General features: G+C 40.2%; 3 protein-coding genes across 10 annotated transcripts in view; 2 read left to right on the forward strand and 1 right to left on the reverse strand.

The window, feature by feature from the left end:
- The window catches only part of TMC3 (transmembrane channel like 3), a 29,850-nt gene extending 19,002 nt beyond the window's left edge, over positions 1-10,848 (forward strand). Inside the window, exons 11-24 of the mRNA XM_088172575.1 lie at positions 774-817; positions 975-1,122; positions 1,697-1,806; positions 1,960-2,038; positions 2,545-2,778; positions 3,675-3,803; positions 4,474-4,541; positions 4,792-4,920; positions 5,749-5,859; positions 6,254-6,379; positions 7,737-7,815; positions 8,012-8,054; positions 8,659-8,956; positions 9,690-10,848. Of these exons, the coding sequence (XP_088028701.1) occupies positions 774-817; positions 975-1,122; positions 1,697-1,806; positions 1,960-2,038; positions 2,545-2,778; positions 3,675-3,803; positions 4,474-4,541; positions 4,792-4,920; positions 5,749-5,859; positions 6,254-6,379; positions 7,737-7,815; positions 8,012-8,054; positions 8,659-8,956; positions 9,690-10,530 (2,439 nt within the window). The 3' untranslated portion in view covers positions 10,531-10,848. The remainder of the gene's footprint in view (positions 1-773; positions 818-974; positions 1,123-1,696; positions 1,807-1,959; positions 2,039-2,544; positions 2,779-3,674; positions 3,804-4,473; positions 4,542-4,791; positions 4,921-5,748; positions 5,860-6,253; positions 6,380-7,736; positions 7,816-8,011; positions 8,055-8,658; positions 8,957-9,689) is intronic.
- A 536-nt stretch (positions 10,849-11,384) lies between these two features.
- On the forward strand, positions 11,385-16,699 carry STARD5 (StAR related lipid transfer domain containing 5). The gene is made up of 6 exons (XM_088172576.1): positions 11,385-11,667; positions 11,871-11,920; positions 12,021-12,153; positions 13,496-13,613; positions 14,616-14,709; positions 15,231-16,699. Exons 1-6 carry the CDS (start codon positions 11,578-11,580, stop codon positions 15,376-15,378), a joined length of 633 nt encoding a protein of 210 aa, XP_088028702.1. The 5' UTR covers positions 11,385-11,577; the 3' UTR covers positions 15,379-16,699.
- A 1,821-nt stretch (positions 16,700-18,520) lies between these two features.
- IL16 (interleukin 16) overlaps positions 18,521-20,709 on the reverse strand; it is a 39,331-nt gene continuing 37,142 nt past the window's right edge. For all 8 annotated transcript variants that reach the window (XM_088172570.1, XM_088172571.1, XM_014889732.2 and 5 more), the window contains exons 20-22: positions 20,241-20,493; positions 19,241-19,366; positions 18,521-18,992 (exon numbers count right to left, since the gene is read on the reverse strand). In XM_088172570.1, the coding sequence (XP_088028696.1) occupies positions 18,799-18,992; positions 19,241-19,366; positions 20,241-20,493 (573 nt within the window). In that variant the 3' untranslated portion in view covers positions 18,521-18,798. The remainder of the gene's footprint in view (positions 18,993-19,240; positions 19,367-20,240; positions 20,494-20,709) is intronic.

Consider the following 20,709-nt stretch of genomic DNA (forward strand, 5'->3'; position numbering starts at 1 on the left):
CAGTTATTACTCAGGCTCCCCAGGGAAGTGGTCATGGCATCAAGCCTGTTGGAGTCCAAGGAGCATCTGGATGATGCTTTTAATCAAATGGTTTAGTTTTAAATATTCCACTGAGTATCAGGAAGTTGGGCTCAATAGTCTTTATGGGTCCTTTCCAACTTGAGATATTCTATGGTTCTATGGTTTATTTCATCTCTCTATAACAAATGGAGGGACACCTTACATGTCTCTCAATATTAGAAAACTCTTAAAAATACAGCTGTTTTGCATCTAGAATTTAAGAGCATATGTGGTTTTATCAAAAGTAATTTATTTCCCAAATTTGGTGTATTTTCATTATCATTGAACCAAAATTACTTCAAATTGCACCAAGGATAAATTAATAAGTTATGATATTTAGCTATTTCAATGACTGAGGATAACTTCTGACAGTACCATATTGTATTAGAGACATACAGATATTAAAATTTGCAGACTTTGACATCCTGCCAAAAAATCTGCAAATGTAACCCTTTTCTTATACTTCCTTGAGCATGCATGACTGAAAGTGCTTGAGTATCTCCTTACTGTGTATTTGTTTCTCAGAAATCTCCATCACTTTTTAATATCACATATCAGTGATATTATGATAAATCAATGAGGACAGTGGTATTTATCTGCTTGCACCTCCAGGATGTGATGTTTTTTTATTAGTGTACTTTAATTTCCGTGAAAGATGTGTGCATTATTTTTGCTGAACATTATTAAAATGGTAATGCTGTGTTTCTTTCAAGGAAGCTATACTGGAAGAGCAGGAGAAGAAGAAAAGCAAAAACTTGTATGTATATAAGATAAGAGATATTTTTAAAAGCACTGTTTTGATGCACATGTCAGTGCTAATCTGCTTGCCTTGTACTTCTAAACCCTATTGGAAATGACCCTTGGTGTCACAAGGCAAGCTGCTGTATTGATTGTATCTTCCTTTTTCCCCCTAGGGCAGTGACCATAAGCTTAAGAATTATTGCAAACATCCTCGTGCTTCTCTCCCTAGCGGGAAGTATTTACATCATCTACTTTGTCGTGGATCGATCCCAAAGGTTAGAGCGCACCAAAAAGGAATTGACTCTTTGGGAAAAAAATGAGGTACACTGTCTTTATGCCACCTGTGTGTTAGAAGCAGGATTGCTGTCTGGGGGCTTTCTGTAGCAATATTGTGCACAGAGGTGTAAATAGCAAGAGATGAGCCAGGAGAAATGAGGAATTAGTGGGCAGACCTGGATCTGCCTTGGTGCACTTGCTCCCTCAGCTCTGCAGCCAAGTGTTAGTGCAGCTGAACTGGACAGAGCAGGGGGCAGGTGCTCATTTCACAAACACTGCAGTTCTAGCAGCTCCCTATTTGTGAGCACAAAGCTTAATCTCTCCTGTCACTTATAAATCTACTTTTACACACAGGACTGAGCTGGGCAAACACTGGGCTGATGGACTAGAAAGGAATTAACTTTGGTAACAGCAATTGACAGTATCAGGGGATTCTCAATGTTCTGTGACTATTTCAATCCAGAGGAATAAGCAAGAGTAGGAAGGGAATAGGAATGAAGATCCTCCAAGAAAAGCGATACCAAAGCATGTGCCTCAGCAGTATTTCAATCAGCCCTCAAGATTCCACAGAAGACCTTCATCAAACACTACAAAAATGCTGCACATTTCTGTTCCACAGGTCAGTGTAGTTGTGTCACTGATCACAATGATTGCACCCTCTGCTTTTGAACTTGTGGCAGCTCTGGAGATGTATCATCCAAGGACCACTCTTCGCTTCCAGCTTGCCAGGTATGGGCATTATTCAGTGTAAAAAATATGTGGAGAGAAAAGGAGGAAAGGAGAGGTGTGTTCTGGTGCATGTTTCAGTACAGCCAAACCAGAGAATGTATGAGAGGTCAATGGTTACCAATGCTGATAACCTGTATTTTATTCTCTTTTCAGGGTTCTTGTCCTATACCTGGGAAACCTCTACAGTTTAATCATTGCTCTCCTGGATAAAGTGGACAGTATGAGTGTCACTGTAAATTTAACTTGATATTTTCTGACGTGTAAAGCTAGTAGACTTCATAGACAGAATTCTGTTTATTGTGGAGTATATGAAGTCAGATGAAAATTTGTTTGAAATTGATTAAAATATTATGGTTTGATAGGATTGTAGAGGTAAGTTTAGACAGTAATGTTTATTTACATCTACTTAAAGGGTCTTTTTAATTAGTCTTTAAGGATAACTGGATCCTTTTGATTGCTGATGTAACAAGATAAACAGATTTTTGTGCTTTGCTGAACTATTAAAAAAAATCCCAGGCCTCATCACTGTAGGTCAAATATTTCTGCCTACCTAAATTAGCTTTAAGTCCTGCCTTTTGGTGTTCCATCTGACTCTATCCATTGACAGCTGTTTAACAGTTGCCTAACTGCTGCTTGGAAATATATGAAGAAATGTCTGTGTGTGTATTCTGTAGAAGGTGCAGACATTTGCACCTCTGTACAGTTAAAAAGTAGCTTTTGGGACATTTATTTTTTCAGGACTCTGATGTGAACAACAACGCAAGTAATTCTACCACCTCCTTAGCAACCAACGCTCTTTCTAAGGATGACAATTTAACCATTCCTGGTGTACAAATTAAGAGAAATGGCTTTGTCACATCAGAAGAGCATCACACCCAAGGCCTGACAGTCTCAGACTCACTGGTTAACCAAACAATTTCCTTAAACACCCAGAACCCACAGGATCAGTGCTGGGAGACATATGTTGGTCAAGTACGTAATTGTTTTACTGTCATCAACTTACTCTGCTTAATCCTCATTTGACAAAAAATTAAAATCATGCTGTGCTGCGTTTAATTTTAGAACTTTTCTTTGTATAAATTCCAGAATGTACCTAAGGATGATGCAGGAAGAGTAAAGACTCTGCAAAGCCATATGGCCACAGATACGAGCTTTGGGTTTTGTTCAGTATCTAGAGTATGTTTAGTACTGTTCAAATGTTCTGTTTGCCAGGAACATCAGGAGGAAAAGACCCCTCTGAAGTTTATTAGCCTGGCTTCTATTCTCACATATCTCCTTTGCACAATCTCATAAATAGTTTGAATATTTGGTTTTTTCCCCAGAATGGCCTAAAGATGTATAGAACTGATTTTTTCCTATTTTAATTGTATATTTTTAAAGCTCAATTAAATATAGGATAAACACATTCTTATGTAAGCACTAAACAACTATTTTTTATGGCTTGATGATCCCATGCTGTTGGGTTGTGGGTTTGTCTGAATAGTAAGATTTTTCTCATTGTGAAACACTTTCCAAATACGTATTACAAGAGTCGGCTTAATAAAAGAATGGGTGCAACATTTCAGTTTAGCTAGATACATTTTTAGAATATTAAAAAAGAAAGTCATTAAAAAGAAATTTTGATACCATTGTGATCAGAATTTTACTGCTGCAAGCCATAGAAGGCACCCTGGAAGCTTGATTATATTTATTCTATTTAACAGAACAAAGACAAGTAAGGGAAAAGTCAAACAGGAAAATTTTAAAAGGAAATTCTCTATATATTCAGTTCATATTGAGCCAAAAATACAAGTACAAATGCAAAAGAGCTATATGCAGTCCATTTGCTTTCAGAATGACTCAGTATGTGTGAACAATGTGTATTTCAGGAGATGCTCAAGCTCTCAATTATCGACATGATTTTCACAGTTGCAAGCATCCTGCTAATTGATTTTTTCCGTGGACTGTGTGTCCGATACTTGAGTGATTGCTGGTGCTGGGATCTGGAAAGCAAGTTTGTAAGTACAACCCTTATTTTATCAAGCTAAGATGTTGAAGATGGGTAGGTTCCTTCTCTCAGTACTAAATGTCCTTAAAGTCTTTCCACAGAGGAATAATTTCTTGGTAGCACACATCTATAAAGGCACAGCTCACACTGAGTTTATATTGGAGAGTACAGGATAAATGTGATTAATGTTTTTCTCAAGCCTACTCACATGGCTCTGGCACAAAACTTTGTGGTTTACACAAAATAACATCATAGAGCAGTTCCCACAGTCTAAGGTAACACAGAGGTCACGTAGCTGCTCCCCACATCCTCCTTTCTGCATCTGTAACATCTTTACCTAATATAGATAGTGGTCCAAGGAACAGTAACCAACAGCACACAGCCCTTTAAGAAAATTACAGTGGTTAATATTTGGTTAGCAAGAAGCTGTTGGCATGAAAGGCTGCAGACTGTTCTTTGTCCTTAAAGATGTGAAGTAAACTAGAGAGGAATAAATTTATTTAATCCCTAGCTACAGAGTAGGTTTTGCTGTGTTCCCACTGCCTGCCAGCACTTGGTATTTGATCTGGACGTTTCAGGCTATGTAATGTCTGCAAACTGATTCAGTGAAATGCATCTAATAAATGGTCTGAAAACAATATTAAGACAAAGGTATTCATCTTACACTGTGTTTCCTGTAGCCAGAATATGGAGAATTCAAAATCGCAGAGAATGTATTGCATTTGGTCTACAACCAAGGAATGATCTGGTATGTAGTCCTTACGTGTTCTTTCTTGTCCTTTGTTGGCTGATTGCTAGGTCAATCTGATGATTTAAATGAAACCTATTTAAGCAGGATATTGACAGGGTAGTCTTTTACATTAAGAGATCATCTGTTAATAGTGAGCTACTAATCTGTTTACCTGGTGTGGAGTTTGGGGATTTTTTTTTAGTCTATGCTATTGCTATCAAAATGGCTTCTGGCAACACTGAGCACTGACATGATATGATTTTTCCAGGATGGGAGCTTTCTTTTCACCTTGCTTACCAGCATTTAATGTACTCAAGTTGATTGGACTCATGTACCTGAGGAGCTGGGCTGTGCTGACATGCAATGTACCACATCAGCAGGTTTTCAGAGCATCTCGGTGAGTCAAAATGAGAATGAAAGATACGGAAAAAAATCAAATGCAGGCAATGGAAATACCTCTCATCAGTATGAAAAAAATTACAGGAGATTTTAGCTCTAAAAGTTGACAATCCAATTTCACACTAACCCTGATAGCAAAGGCCTGAGGAAAAAAATCATCGTTACTGAGAAACTGGAGGGTTTGTAAAGCAGAGTAGTTGAAGATGTGTAAGAACTAAAAAATATGCCTGGGTATATTCCTAGCTAGCTATTATGGCTTAGCATAAATGCTTTATTTCCATACAAATCTGACAGAGCACAATAACCTGTATGTGTTAACTGTTGCAAGTCCTATTTCTTGATGTTTTTCTCTTTAAAAGCTATGCAATATCTGCTTTTGCCTGTTGCACTGCACAACAGATTTCCTCATTTTTCTATCATGATGAATATCTTAATTATTCATTCAAAATGGAAATAATTTTGGGCACCTTTAATTTTTAATAATCAGTTATTTCTAAGGTTTTTTTTAAGATGAATTGGCTTCTGCTGCTGTTCTTTTTCTCCCCCAGCACAACTAAGCAGTAAGGGCAGCTTTTGTCAAAGAGTGCAGTAACCAGTTCTCTGGCTGCAGCAGTGGTATCTGGAAAGCAGTGCAAATAGAATTTTGATCATTGAGAGTCTGTTAAAACCATCTCTGTTTAGACTTTCTAATTATAGCAGAATGATTTTAATCTTTCAGACATGTTGATCTTGAACTGGATAGGTAGACTCACGCTTGCACCTTTTATGTTGCCTCTGGTTTTCTCTCTGATTAATATAATCTGAAACATGTTACACCTTCTTGCAGATCCAATAATTTCTACTTGGCCATGTTGCTGTTTATGCTGTTCTTGTGCATGTTACCAACAATTTTTGCTATTGCTCGATACAAGCCATCCTTAAGCTGCGGCCCCTTCAGGTAAGGTATTAATGGACCAACGAAAATTGCAAAGATTTCATTTCCCCCTCTTGCAATAAACTTGTCATGTTTATGACATACACCAATTACAGACGTGAATTCAAAACAAGTTGATAGGACAATGCTTTTCTGCACCAGTATTTTACAGTTTAAGGTTTAATGAGATGGATAGGTCAAAGTTCTGAGTTGATTTGCTTTATATACGTAATTTAGTTAGTTTGTATTTACATAATGTAATGTGCCTCTGAGCAATCTCCCAAACATCACTGTCTTGTGTTTCCATTCAAGCAGCCTCCAAGCTTGTTTTTAATTCAATGCAAAACTGCTTAACAAATATTCTCAGGATTCCTTACAACTTAATTTTACTTTTTTTTCCCTCCCACACCTCCTGTAGTGGCCAAGAAAAAATATATGATATTGTTTCTGAAACAATTCAAAATGATTTTCCCACATGGTTCAACACAGTGATTACTTACATCAGCAGTCCTGTGGTTGTCCTCCCTGCACTACTACTGTTATTGTAAGTACTTTGGTGTTTGTAGGCAGATTAAATTGATTGTATTAACACTGGCCTTATCTCTGAACAGTCAAATGTAGATACTGAGGCATAAACCCTGCATTGTTGTAGTTTCATTAAGCATAACTGAAAAGACAATTCCAACACCTCCCTGAATGTGTGGTATATGGACCAGATAGGAATGAAAGTATGTTTAAAAAACTGTCAAAAGGAATTTCTCATTCTGGGATACTTTGTTAGAGCAAGTTCACTATATTTTGTCAAGGCTTGCAGTGCTGATGGTTCCAGGAAATTTAAGACCCTTCTTCCCTCTAAAGAGTTCCTCAGAAATAAATTTTCCATTTCTTCATGATCATTAGCTCAATTTATGACAGTGAACAGGGCTCAGTCTGTCGTTTAAAGAAGCTACTCAGCCATCCTGATTTATGACAAGATAAAGCAATTATTATGGTCTGCTCTTAAGTGTTAATTTAATATAACTTGCTGCAGACTCTCCAGTGGAAGTCTTTTCTTACTTGGGTTATAAATAATTGTTCACAGTTGGGAAATAATATTGATTTTGATTTTTTTTTAATTCACTTTGCTTCTCTAAAAAGTTCTATTCTGTTTTGTTTATACCTTTGCACCACTTATTCCCTGTGTAAACTGCAGACAAAGGCAGAGTTTGTCCCACTGACAGCTTCTCAAATCAGAAAGACCAAAGCAATACTTCCTATTTGTAACTTTTTCCTCTAAGCTCCAAGCCATGTAATATTTACAAATATTAGTATTCCTATTGACTGCTTCAAACTGTCTGCTAAGCACATATGTAATTGTTTGTGGTATGAAGTCTAGCTACAAGACTTTGTCTGAAAGCCAGTGCAATACATTATGTCAGGCCATAATCTGCCAGGATCTGATCCCATCTGTGCCAGGGTAAACAAGGTGTTATTTCAGCCAGCCAACAAAATTGCATTGGTATCGTTGTGCAAACTCAGCTGTAACTCTGGTGTCTCTGTTCTGTAACCCTGGACTGGGAAAAAAAGACAAAACAATATCTGTCAAAATGATTTGTCTAGAATTAAAAAACCAAAACAAACGAAACAAATAAAACCAACTAGAAATGCATCCCAGGTTACACACATGATGAAAAGACCTGCAAAAAACACAGGTGACATTAGAATTGCTGCTAAATCTGTTTCCAGTGTCATTTTTTTCATTCATCTATGTTTGCTTGAAAGAAGGCTGTAATCCATTATTACAGTATAAGGAAATGCTACAGAGCAGCAGCTGAACTTGTACATGATTTTGACTTATAAACCCTCAAAAAGAAACTGTCAAGAATCTCTGAAGTGACTCATATCACCCCTTTTACTTCTAGCATGCTAATCTACTACCTACAAAGTATTGCAAGATCATTAAAATTCACCAACAATCAACTGAGAATGAAGATACAAACAGTAAGTATAGTGAAAGACACTTTTACATGTAATTTGGGGGTCTTCAGTAAAGTGTGAACCTAATTAAATGTCTAAAGTAATTTCTAGTGTTTCACAACGTAAAACAAATCCTTCATTTTTCATCCTTAAATAGCAGGGGATTTACTCTCTATTCCATAATAATTTACAGATTCTGATTCTTCTGAATGTATTTTAGGAAAGAACTGAAGATAAGAAAAAGGTGGTTCAGATGGCAGTAGGTAAGTCGATGACCTTTAGAAATGGCACTATTAATAAAGCATTTGGATGTAAACCCATTTTGATTTCTCATATGTATAGGGAAGTAAAACTACATTTTTAAAATTGCATTTCCACTAGAATCCTCCTTTTAGATGGTTTTTGAGCTTAGTTTGACTTAATCTTGGCAACACTGAAAGACATTGTGCATAGTTTAAACCTGAATTCACCTGGAATCTCTGGACTGGGTATTTTCCTGCTTCTATCACCAACAGGGAAGAACAACAGGGCCTTTTTGATGATTTGGATCATCTCAGACTTTGCATGCAATTCAGAGGCTGGTAGACAGAAGAAAAACTGGCTTGTTGCCCATTATGGAATCCTACAGTGCAACATTCAGTGTTTTTTCTGTGTCCCCAATACTCCATTTGCTATGTACTGTAATATGAAGATCTACCCCTTTATCACCAATTCTCCCAGTGTGACACCAGTTTATTTTTTCTGAGCACAGGGGATTCTGTTGAACTTGAATCCCTGACTGAAGGGGGAATTCGAGCCTCTGAATTTACACAGCAGTTTCTAAATGCAGAGAACTGCAAAGTTCCTATAATGATTTCTGTTTTCTAGCCAGAATCCAAAATCTGGATGCTAATGACAAAAGACCAGAGCAAGAAACTGATATAATCAGCCACGAGTCTTCTGTTCGGTCCTCAACACCCCGAAAGAACGGCAGTGTCTTGAACTTTGAATCTCCCGTGAGCAAAGGCACCAGAATACAAACCATTTCCCAGTCTGTGCCCCAAGCTGTGCCATCAACTGATGTTGTGAGACCTGCCAACGCAACTCCCACAACTTCGACCTCCTTAACACCAGCTCCCTCTGTGTCAAGTGTACAGAAACCAAGAAATGATCATATCACAAACAGGTAAGACTGCTTTGGTTTTGAAATGATATTTATTCCAGCAGCTTCATGCCATACCTGTTTATTTACAAAACAGCTGTGCATTCAGACTGTCTGGAGCTGTACAACAGCAGAGGAACTTTTTAAAAGCAGATTAATTTGTGGATTTGATATTGATATTGCTGGTGATACCACATCCTTAACTCTCCCTTAACAGATGGGATTATAAACCTTTTGAAATTTTGTAGCTGATGGAGTTTACACACAGCTCAAGCAAAGGTAAATACTAGACTTGCCCTCAGGCACATAACTAAAATAGTTTGTGCAGAATATCATCTCCACAAACAAAACAAATACAGAGTGAAGGCACTCTCGGCAGAATGTCTGTGCAGCTTTAATCGTAAAACAACCAGTCTGGCATATCAGTAGATGGATGCTTTAAATTATCTGTCGCTTTTTTCCCAAGTGGATAAAGAACAATTCTCGGAACAATAAGAAAACAGGGAATATAACTTGAGAGGACAATTGTGTTACCTTTTCCTGGAGAAGAACAAATATATCTCCTTATTTCTAGGATACGTTTCTCAAAGTGGTACTAAAAATTTGGGACAGTGAAGATATGATAATCCCCACTTTTTCAACCTAGTCTTTGACTTCCAGAGCAGTGAATTCTTTTACATGTTTCAATTCCATGAATTGATAAATGTGTATCCTCTCTTGATAAGTGTATTTCCTCTCTTTTTCTTCCTTCCTAAAGATATCCAAGTGTTGTTCATAGGAGTGCGAGTGAGCTGTGCAAAACAAAGCCCTACACACCAGTGACTTTCAAAAAGCCCACTGAGGATGTTCATTCTGATCCTCTCTTCAGAAAAGCCATTCGGCAGGTAAATTCGGATGCCCTTGGGGCAGGGACTCCCGTGTTTTTGGGATGTAGACCATATGCTACCAGGTATTTTCTGGTTAATGAAAACGAGCCCCGCAAAAAATCGCTCCGTTCTACCTCCCGACTCCAAAGGCATTTCAGAAAGGAGCAATCAGGAGACATCATTGAGTTGTATCCACGCCACGTCAGAAGATATGTGGTTCAAACACCACGCCAGATGTATTCCCCTCATCCCAGTGAAGATGAAGAGGATGAAGAGGAACTTGAGAGAGAATTCATGAACAGATCCCATCGCCCTCGCTCACTGTCTGACCTTCGCCCAGCACCACGGTTTTACATTGGGGATCGCGCTGATGGCCACATTCTACTGAGCAAAGATCTAGCCAGAGTGCATTACAAATCCTGGGATGATGGTTTTGAGCTGGACCTGGACAGGCCTCCATATGCTTACAAGAAAGTACACCTGAACTACCCTGAGCCACGTGTGAAACCCAAATCAAAGCAAAAGCTGGAGCAATCTCTAACAGAGTCTGATTCAATTTCCATTGAATCCAGCAGTGATCCACAGAACAGCAGCAATGACCAGTACATCCAGGTCATTCATACCAAGGACAAGTATCCAAAATCTGGAGCAAAACTCACCAAAAAGAAATCTAAAAACAGTGTTGATCTAAGTATGTCTGAGTCTAGTGAATTGGTGTGCTCAAATGTCTGAGGAAGTGCCCCAACCTTGCTGTATTTTGAGCTGGTGTATGTGCAGTTGTATTTTACTTGCTGTTTGAGGTCTGTCAGAGTAACTGAGATGTAGTTTTTCTAAGACTCGTGTATGCAGCCACTCGAGGTAGGAAAAGCAATGTGTTTTACTCTTTATTGTACCTTGCTTTAATATCACAACTTATATGCTGCAAATTTTAGAAAAGAAGGTTATGCCAATTTATTCCTTACTATTATGCTGTCAAACCCAAAATCTCTGCCTACTGGAAAATCAAAAGCCATGTACTTGGGGCACTTCAATTAAACCCGTACAAAAATACATCAGATGAAGCTCTTTTTATCTGAAACAGCCAGAGCTGAAGACACTTCCTGAATAAATTCAGCAGGGAATCAGCTTCCTGCCAACGGAGTTGCTACTTAGGGTTCATCTTGGTGTGCCTTGTTTGAATATGCTGTAGCCAAAGCAAATCAGGAAAAAAGGTTAACCAGAGAGAATAGTGAGTTTCTTTAGGGTTTATCACATGGACGGAATTCGTGAGTCAGAATTCTAGATCAAATCCTAGATCCGCTATTAATTTTCTGGTGAGCCTCAGACCAGCCTGGTAAGGTTCTCAGCGGTAAGCTTTCGATCTGTGGCCTTTAAAAGACTCGTTTCATTACTCGTAGCTTCTAAATTCTATCCCGTTTTTTACACGCCACTGCAATTTTGCACTTCCTTTAGATACTGCGGATTGGTTGGTTGTTTTTTCGGTTGTTTCTCTCCGTGTCAGTGGGATTGGGATTACCCCAGTGACGAGCGCGGGGCGGCCCCATCTCTGAGGAAGCAGCGCTCCGCCTCCCATCCCACACAGGTTACCACATCCCCGCGGGGCCATCCCCGCCGCCCGGGCTCTGCCCGTCGCCAGCCCCACGCTCGCCAGCCCGAGAGGCGCGGCCGGGCCGGGCCGGGCCGGCGTCACCCTCAGGTGAGGGGCGGTGCCGCCCTCGGCCCAGGGGCGGCGCGGCGCGGGCGCTCAAAGCGGCACCACAGCGGCTCCGCCCGCCCGCCATGGACCGCGCGGAGCGCGCTGAGGCGGCGGCCGAGCAGCTGCGGCTCTACCGGAGAGACCCCGGCGGCTGGCGGGGCTGCCGCAGCACGGTGGGTCAGGGGGCTGGCGAGGCTCCCGCAGCACGGTGGGTCAGGGGGCTCCCGCAGCACGGTGGGTCAGGGGGCTGGAGGGGCTCCCGCAGCACGGTGGGTCCGGGGCTGGCGGGATTCCAGGGCTGTTGAACGCTGGCCGGAGGGCCGGGAGCCGGCCCGGCCTGGCCCAGCCCGGGGACTGAACGCTTCCCGTCCCGCAGGGTGAGGTCGCGGTGTCCTGGAGACCGTCGACGGAGTTCGCTGGCAATCTGTGAGTACGGCTCGTTCCCGGGACCCAGGGTCCTGCCCGCGGTGCTGCCGCGGCTGCCGGGGCCAGGCAGCGCCGTTCGGTTTCGTTCCGTCCCCCGCAGGTACAAGGGAGAGGGCATCCTGGCCGCCAGCCCGCAGAATGTCTGGGAGTGCATAAAGCCGGTGGCCGGCGGGCTTAGGACCAAGTGGGACCAAAACGTGAAGGACTTCGAGGTCATCGAAGCCATCAGTGATGTAAGTTCCTTAAAAACTGTTCCGGCGAGATTTATGCAGCGTTGAGCCTTATGAGGCAGCCGATGTTATGTGCAGGGAGGCAGCGAGTCTTAAGTTGTATTGTGTTTCTGGCTGGATCAGCTGAACGGTGCTGGGATAAGAAACCTTTTTTCCTTTAGTTTTGGTTTCTTTTCTTTGTCCTTTTCCATAAATTTTATACATTTTTTTAACATATATATGTGTATAGCTTATCTTTCTGAAAGGAAAATCATTCTTGACTAAATACTGTGCACTTATGTATATGTTATACATTTGCATATTTTATGTATAACATTAAATATATAGCATTAAAGATTCCTGCACAACATTGTCCTTAATGCTGCAAATGAAGCTAAGCATGATTGTTTTTAGCAAGCTCAGTGTGAGAGAAGAGGAGGCTTATAGGGTACATAGACTTTGCTAAGCAGTGAAGCATTCACGTCATCAGTCATCAGTTCAGGCCCCATCTTTCACCATGGCAGCAGTGACGCTCTGCCCTGCTCATCACACCCTGCCTTCAGCTGGCCTCAGCACCCAGTGGTTTGCATCTGTCATTTAACTGGAGATGCTGCACTTTGAGGACACAGATGAGCAGGGCTGTGTATGAGCAGCAGCTTCTGCTGCCACACTTGTACAGTATAATTCCTTTTTTTTAAAGTATGTCAGAAAATTAAAAGGGCATTTGATTTAGATCTCTAATCTGAAGTGGTTGTATGTGCTCAGAGGCAGCCACGTGCAGACACAACCAGTCCCAGAAATGTTTGTGGAAGTTCCAGGAAGTTTATTTTTCTTGGGGGAATCCTATAGGCCTTTAGTGTTCATTATAGGCAACTTCAGGAATGCTGCAGCCTGCCACTTGAAGTTCACAGACTTGCCAGCGCCTCCCAGCGTGGTAGACACTTCTGTTTTGGGAGCCAGTCAGGGAAGCAGGTGGTAGCTTAATGTTGTGCAGTGTAACAAACTGGGTTATCAAGTTGTATCTTGTGTGTACTACACAAAGTTCTCTTTGCTAGCATCCTGGGGAGGACAAGGGTTTTAACTGTCCTGTGAGCACAGATGTCCCAGGTTTGCATTTCAGCATCCCTTGTGGTATCTGTCTCCTCTGAACATGGAAGCAATACTTTGTCACTCTGGCTTTTTCCTGTCATTGATTGATCGTGGTAGTGCCTTTTGACTTTTGATTTACGTTTTGTTCAACAAAGGATATAGGATGACTTCTGGATGGAGTTTAGAAAGTATAACTAAAAGAGTGCTAGAGAGTACAGGGATTTTTCTGCTGTACTTTTGAAAACATCAACTGACATCGCTGTTCTGTGATTTCCAGACAGTCTCTATATGCAGAACTACAACCCCTTCAGCTTGCATGAGGATTATTTCACCGAGGGAGTTTGTGGATGTGGTAGTAATGAAGCAATACGAAGATGGGACAATGCTGTCGGCTGGTAAGGCACTTGTGTTCTGAACAGGTTCATGTTACATTTGGAGATAATCAACAGCTACTGGAAACAACCATAAAATAAAATCTACCAGAAATAAAAATAAAACTAAGTAACAAGCTGTTCAGTAGTTGTTGACCTTATCTTGATCAGAAGAGAAAATAGTAATCTCTCTATATCGTTGTTCCCAGAATATATAAATCATCTTAACACTCAGATAATAAGACTGGCCTATGGTTTGTTCCCTTGCTGTGGTTTTGAAATTGAGTAAGTATTTAATTTACTGTTAAATTCTGGATTATTTTGAGTGTGGTTTTTGGTTGTTTTAAGAGTTAAAGAACTTTCTAAAAGGAGTCCCATTTAGGCTAAATACTGTTTTACCATTTTCTGCACAGATTTCAGTGAAGTCATTCAATAAATGTGCTACTCCTGTATGTGAAAAATAATTCATTTTATGAAAACAAATAAGGCTGATTTTAAGGGGCTGCCACTGTATGTTTATTTTTTTCTTCACTTTCATTCTCTTGTTTAACTCTTACAAGTTTGAGCTTTTATTGTCCCACTGTTCAGATGTCCCATTTTCCCATCCTGTTCAGAAAAGCTCTGTCAGGAATTTCTATACTTGCTAGAGTGCAGCTTTTCAGCAGTCAAATGATGTATCTGTGTGAGGTGGATTTGTTGGAAGTAACCCAGATGACCTCTCAAGAAAAGCAGTGCCCTCACACATGGGCTCGATGAAACTGAGTCCAAGTGTCAATGCTTCCTCCTTCAGAGCTCAGTAACAATTGCTTCTAAATTCAACACTTCTTTGATTTCCCCATTCTAAGGGGTTCCTTCTAATGGTCTTTCCTGACCACTTGTCAGCCCCACACTGAAAAGGTTGTATTGCAGTTCTTTTAAAATACATTTTGAGTAGTGAGTTTGCTTCCCATCTGGAGCTTTGCATACAAAGTACTCTTTCCTGTCTTCTGGAAAAATGACACCTTCCTTCAATGCTTTTCCTTTCAGCTACCAATGTGGAACACCCACTGTGTCCTCCTCAGCCAAATTTCGTGAGAGGTTTTAATTATCCCTGTGGCTGTTTCTGTATACCTGTTCCAGGGTAAGAAACAATCTGTTTGAATGTTACAAATTCTAAAGTCCTCTTTATCCATTGTGTGGTGTGTTTATGTGCATGTGGCCACATGTGACCTGTAACCTCTTGGCAATGATACGTTTCTGCCTTCCCAGTAATCATTATGACTGAGTGCCCTTGTTCTCATTTTTGTGCAATGAATTAGTTTATCTTCATTTCCTAGAGGGAAGTCTTTAACGTTACAGAAACTGTTATCATGGTGCAATTCTTCCTGACCTCTTGAAATTCAGAAATTCAGCAAAACATACAAGTATGGTCTTAATTTTTGGCAAGTGAGTCTCTGGTTGATTTGCCATAATTTATAGACAGTCACGTAGCTAATTAGGGCCTAGATAAACTTTAGTTTTGTAGCTGCATTCACTGGAATTTGTCTGTTTGTTTAAAAAAAAAGCTCTTGGAAGTATCTATTCTAATACAAGTAAGAGTCATTGAAAAGTTCTTAATGTTCTTAAATCATGGCTATAAAATCACTTTCATTGTTTTTGCAGGCAGCCAGACAGGACTGAGCTCCTCACTTTCTTTCAGACGGATCTCGGTGGCTATCTTCCCCAGTCAGTGGTGGATTCCTTTTTTCCATCTAGCATATCTGGATTTTACAGCAACCTGACCAAAGCTGTCAAGGCATTAAAAGCATGACAAGAGAAGTTGCTGACATCACCAGCTGAGGGCAGGAAACAACCTGTCAGCTTGTGGGTAAAAATACAAAGTTAGCCTCAGGGCTTTTCTGTCTGCTAAGATAGAAAAAAAGATGACATGAAACAATGAACTGAGTACAATATATTTTTAAAACAGCATTTTCTATTTGACTTCATGCAGAACAATGCATTCTTATGTAATATGAAATTCTTCACTTTAATGATTAGAAAAATACCACACTCAAGGCTGGAAGAATCCTGGAGGCTGCAGTGGTGACTGTCTGCAGGGAGAGGACACTTGTCTACTCTTTGTCAGTGTCTGTGAGGTGAAGCATTGCTAGAATCTAATTAGCCAGCTGCAGGTCAGCTCTGTTTGGTCTCTGAAGCTCCCTGTAGATTCCTGTGGAAATACATTTCTCTCCCAAAAGAAGATGTATCCCTCCTGTTACCAGCACTCCTAGAGCTGCTAAGATGCCTGAGTGGGTCCAGCCTGCAAATTGTGAAAGCCAAATCAAATGGGATTATGTAAAGGATTTCACTTGTTTGTTCCAGCAGACATCAATATTGATGGTAAATATGCCTTAAGTGCTTTTTTTTAAGTCAAGGTCCAGCAGTGCTAATCAATGCACAGGTGTGTGGGCTGGCAAATAGACACTCTCCCATTCCCCTCTCTGCTACCAAAACCAGTGGTGTCACAGTGTCATGACACAAACTGAACCGACATAGAGGCAATAATAAAGAGGATTAAGCACTTTACTTGCCATTTTTTAAAAGGCACATGAAATGACCATTTTGAAGTGTATTTGAATGTTTTTTGGTTTCCTGTGGTGAGAGGTTTTAACGGGTAAATAATCTTTTCCTTGGCTTTGCCTTGACAGGCCATAAGGACATTGTTTTTTTTCTAGGATTGGTTTGCCTCCCAACATTACATTGGGAAATCAGCACCTGATTTTGTGTGCCAAGGTGTGTCCATTTTATGAGATATCTATGGTGCTGATTGCTGCAGGAATGTCAGACATTACTATGGATTACATATAATTAAAAAAGTAAAAATAATTGCTGAGTGAGGAAATTAAATGCACGTTGTGATTTTACTGTGGTGACTCAATTATTTAACAAGGTTAATATTCTCCACTTTCTGTCCCTGTATTTTTTTTATCTTTGGTGTAGGGCATGGACTTGCACAGTAAGTTTCTCCACTGTAAACGTCACCCTATGGACTAATTTTTCAAGGAAACAGTTTTTAGTCCAGTCTCCTTTGTATACAAAGATGTGAAAAACTTGTGTGAGTGTGGTGAAATAAATTTTTTTTTTGTGCTACACCTACTGTTTTTCCTGAATCATCCTTTTAAGTGGTTCCTCTTATACCTGTTCTGCCATCAAGGAAGCCAAAGTGCTGCTTAGAGCTCCAGCATCTCTCTGAATTTAAGGCAAAGAGAGGGGAAAAAGCCTTCCCTGATGATGTCCACTACCTAGGGAAGAGGTGTTTTGGTGAGAACACTCACCCTCAAGGTTCTCTGCCCTTGGTTGGTCTTTATTTCCAATTGCTGCTTTCTAAACTTAGGAAGAATAACAAGTTCACTGAGAAGAGATGTGGACCTTGATACTACAGCAGCTTATACATATTTTTGTAAGTATACTGGAGTTTCTAGTGAGTTATAGTATCTTGGCAAGTCTTGCCAGGATTGTCATGAATTTAGTTAGGAGAAAGTTCAAGAAGCGCAGCTGAGGTCGCCACTCATTATTTCTGTAAGTAATCAAAATTATTTTTGCTGATAATGTGGCTTCTTATTAGCAATTCATAATTTTTTTATTGCTTTGAGCAATAAAGGTGGTGAGAAACTTCCTGGAATAACTTAAGAACCTCTTTTCTGAGTGCTGAAAGAGCTTCTCTCCAGGAATTATGAGTCTTTCACATTCAGCCTTTTGCCCTGCCAAACTGGAGTTTGAAACGTTTTGGCAAAGACTTTTATGTAGGTACCAGTTCAAAAAGGTAGAAAAAGATTTGCTCTCACATTTTTCTCTTATTTTTGTTGCTACCCAACTAATAAAATTTTTGAGATAGAGGTTGTTTTTTGGGAAAGAGCTCAGCTGACTACGTGTTTGGAAGTGTGGAGACAGATGGCTTGTCAAGAATGTTCTTTCAAGGATTAATTTACAGTTGTCTTGTGAGAAAAGGCCACAGCAAGTTCAATGCCTGGATTTAATTAACCTTATCCTGCCTAAACTTCTTCCCTTTGTCTTAATTGCTGTTTTTGAGGCATTGTGCTAAGTATATGGAAAATAGCTCCTGAGCTCCTTAACTTTTTCCTGGTGAAATTAGGCAACTGAAGAAGGGTACAGAAAATTCCCATCTCTGGGAAGGTGAACAGCCAAGGACAATAACCAGGTCAGCCATCTGGCTCTCAGCTGGGGAGTCACTACTTCCATCCTGCCCCTGCATCTCCCTTCAAAGACGCAGGTCAGAGAAGAGCAAGCATGAGACCACCTTGCCATAGGTACCTGTGCTGCTGGTAGATTTCCATACAGTGCATGAAGGAAGCAGTGTTGGAAGCACAGATTTGTCTCCCAAGTTATTTAGCCTTTCCAGAATAAATATTTCAGTTCAGAAGTACTTGGATTCACAATTACTCCCACTGGTACTTTCCCTTGCGAAATTAACACGGGCATTTTAAAATGTGTTAGGAGGTAAGATTTTGTTCTAAACGGCCTTGTTATTCTGCTGTAGTCCTCTTGAGACCTCTGGCCAGAGGAAGGTTAGGAAAACTTCCACTACATTACCCTCAGGTTCCTGCCTCCCCTTGGAATACCATGAGAACTCCTTTCCACCCTGTGTTTGCCTGCTGCAGTTGAGATGGCTCTGTCAGCTGCTAGTAGAATGTCACTTCTGGCTGTCCTGAATGTTCAGTGTTTTTAATAGGAAAGCTGGAATTTTCTTAGGGAATGTTGTTTTGGCATACAAAACTGCAACTCCTTTGTCTGCCCTACCCATTCTCTAAGGCAGTGTTTAGTTGTAGGCTTGCAGACACAGTTCTTGTTGCTGGGAAGGTAAGGTAGGGCACAGGACTTGGAGAGTAGCACTGAAAATTTAGCACAGGATCTGCTTCTGATACTTGTTAATTTAATAGATTAAAAAAAGAGAGTACTATAGCTGTCACATATTTTATTACAACCAGTATATTATTAACAAAGTAATTATTTTATAATTCTATGCTTTATAACATCTGTTTCTGAAGATTGAAATAAGAATCATGCCGTTTCCTGCACATTTTAGTTAATCCCAGACAGCTTTCTCTGTAACTGGCAATAAGATCCAGTGTACTCCTCATGGGTGCTTTCTGAGCATCTTGCTGTGCCAGCCAAGTGCCTGCAAGTAATAAAATCCTTTGTTTGAATATTGGCAGTAGTCGAATCCCTCCTCTTACAAAGTTTCAGATGACTTGCTGGTAACAGAGCTGCGATTCTTCCTCTTGATGATGGCTGTGATGGGCCCATCAGGTAATGCCTTGATTACATTCCATGCCTCAAAACGAGTGAGTCCTTGCATGGCAGTTGTGTGCACTTGTAGGAGCTCATCACCCGGCTGAACAGGGCTGCCCTGTTCCAGTGCAGTCCCTGGGGACAGAAAATGAATTTCTTTTAATTCTTTCTGTGGAGGAAACGTCAATGGATCTTTCACTTACTAGTGAATGGATCACCAGCATGTTTGCTATGAACCACCTGGTCTCAGCAGGCAACACATTACTGGTACCAAACAATATAATGCTGCATGTGAAAAAATAACATTTCCACAGTTATAAATCAGCCGTCAGCTAAAAGCCCCACAAGTCTGCCTGAGTTGGGAACATGTTAAGTGTGTTTACCTTTAAATATCCTGTTGATGATGATGGGTTTATCTCCCTGAATAGAGCCTTTCCCTCCTTCCAGACTGAATCCTAAACCAGCAGGTGTTTTTTCTAGGGTTACAGTGCAGATTGTATCTCCAGTGGCTGGAAACAAATGGAAAGTTACCACATGGACAGCACGCAGTCTAAAAAGCTCAAATATCTGTTACAAAAAATTAACTTTTGGATTGTTTGCAAAGGTCCTATAACCTGCAAAATGAAAGAGAAAACTAAAGCTTTAAATTTCTCATTTTGTCATTTTAAGGTCCTCTGAGAAGCTGGGGAAAGAAAGTTATGTTTGAATTAATGGGAGAATGGAAATGTAAGACATTTACTGGAATTATAAAAATCTGTTAAAGGAAGAAAATTTTAAGGAAAATATTTTACTTCATATTAGTTATGAAGTTGTTATTGACTACAAGACTGCTGATTTGCAATATGGAAATACAGCTATAGATCTCCAGATCATGCTTTAGAAAAAAAAAAACAAAAACCAACCCAAACCACAAAATTATTCTGAAAGTGAAATATTCTGAAAAACTCTGACCTTGCTGTGTTTCAGATGCAGCCACCTGCTATATCAAACAATAGCACATTGTTTGTTCAAACTGAAATTCTCTTTCATGGAGAACAAGTCTTTTAACAATATTAGAATAAACAATCACTGTTCACTGAGTTGTCATTATACCTTCAATTAGATGTGTTGTTACAATAACCAGCTTTGTACATCTATAGAAATTCATGTAGAGGATCACACTTGGGTTTTTTTTATTTTAGAAATCCATTAATTCTTTCCCTTTTCAAAAACGTTATCTCAAATATTTCAATGTCTATTTCAGGAATGTTTTATTAACTGTGCTGTCTTTAATCAGGATTCACAGATTTATGCAGCCACTGCTGTTTTTATGAACACATGGATTTCAGGTGATGAGTAAACACTTATCAGGTGGGTGCTGCAAGATAAGGCCACTAAACTTACCAGACTCTTGTGAGGCATCACTTGCTACTGATGACGTACTAGAGCTGATTGAAACATTGAGATTTTTTCCTCCATCTTTGGATTTTCTGGTGACAACAACGGCTTGTCTGGGTTTCCGGGCCTGTCGCATGATTGCTGAGGCGTCACTGTGAGTTGCACCTTTCAGAGACTTCCCATTAATGGAGAGTACTTCATCTCCTTTCTGAATAGTGCCTTCCTGACAGGCCAGTCCATTGGGAAATACTTTGTGAACCTATCAGGGAGCCCAGTCACCACACACAAGGGAAGCGACAAAAAGGACAAGTCACTAAATCCCTTAGTTAACATTTTACACTGTGTGCATTTTTCATTCTTTGCCAGGCACAAGTTGCTTCTATCACATTTCTGGATGGAGGACTGAATTAATTTGCATGGAGAAGTTTTCCTGTGCACATCCCTCCTCAAGCAGCCAGGGGAGCAGTTTGGCCAG

The sequence above is a fragment of the Sturnus vulgaris genome, chromosome 13 (assembly GCF_052056855.1).
Source record: "Sturnus vulgaris isolate bStuVul1 chromosome 13, bStuVul1.hap1, whole genome shotgun sequence".
NCBI classification, from domain to species: Eukaryota; Metazoa; Chordata; class Aves; order Passeriformes; family Sturnidae; genus Sturnus; species Sturnus vulgaris.

What these genes read in the sequence shown, in the direction of transcription:
- STARD5 (XM_088172576.1), top strand. Translation starts at nt 11,578, where the DNA reads ATGGACCGCGCGGAGCGCGCTGAGGCGGCGGCCGAGCAGCTGCGGCTC. An exon ending in GGCGGGGCTGCCGCAGCACG is followed by an intron (nt 11,668 to 11,870) that starts GTGGGTCAGGGG and finishes CCCGTCCCGCAG; the next exon opens with GGTGAGGTCGCGGTGTCCTG. An exon ending in TTCTGTATACCTGTTCCAGG is followed by an intron (nt 14,710 to 15,230) that starts GTAAGAAACAAT and finishes TTGTTTTTGCAG; the next exon opens with GCAGCCAGACAGGACTGAGC.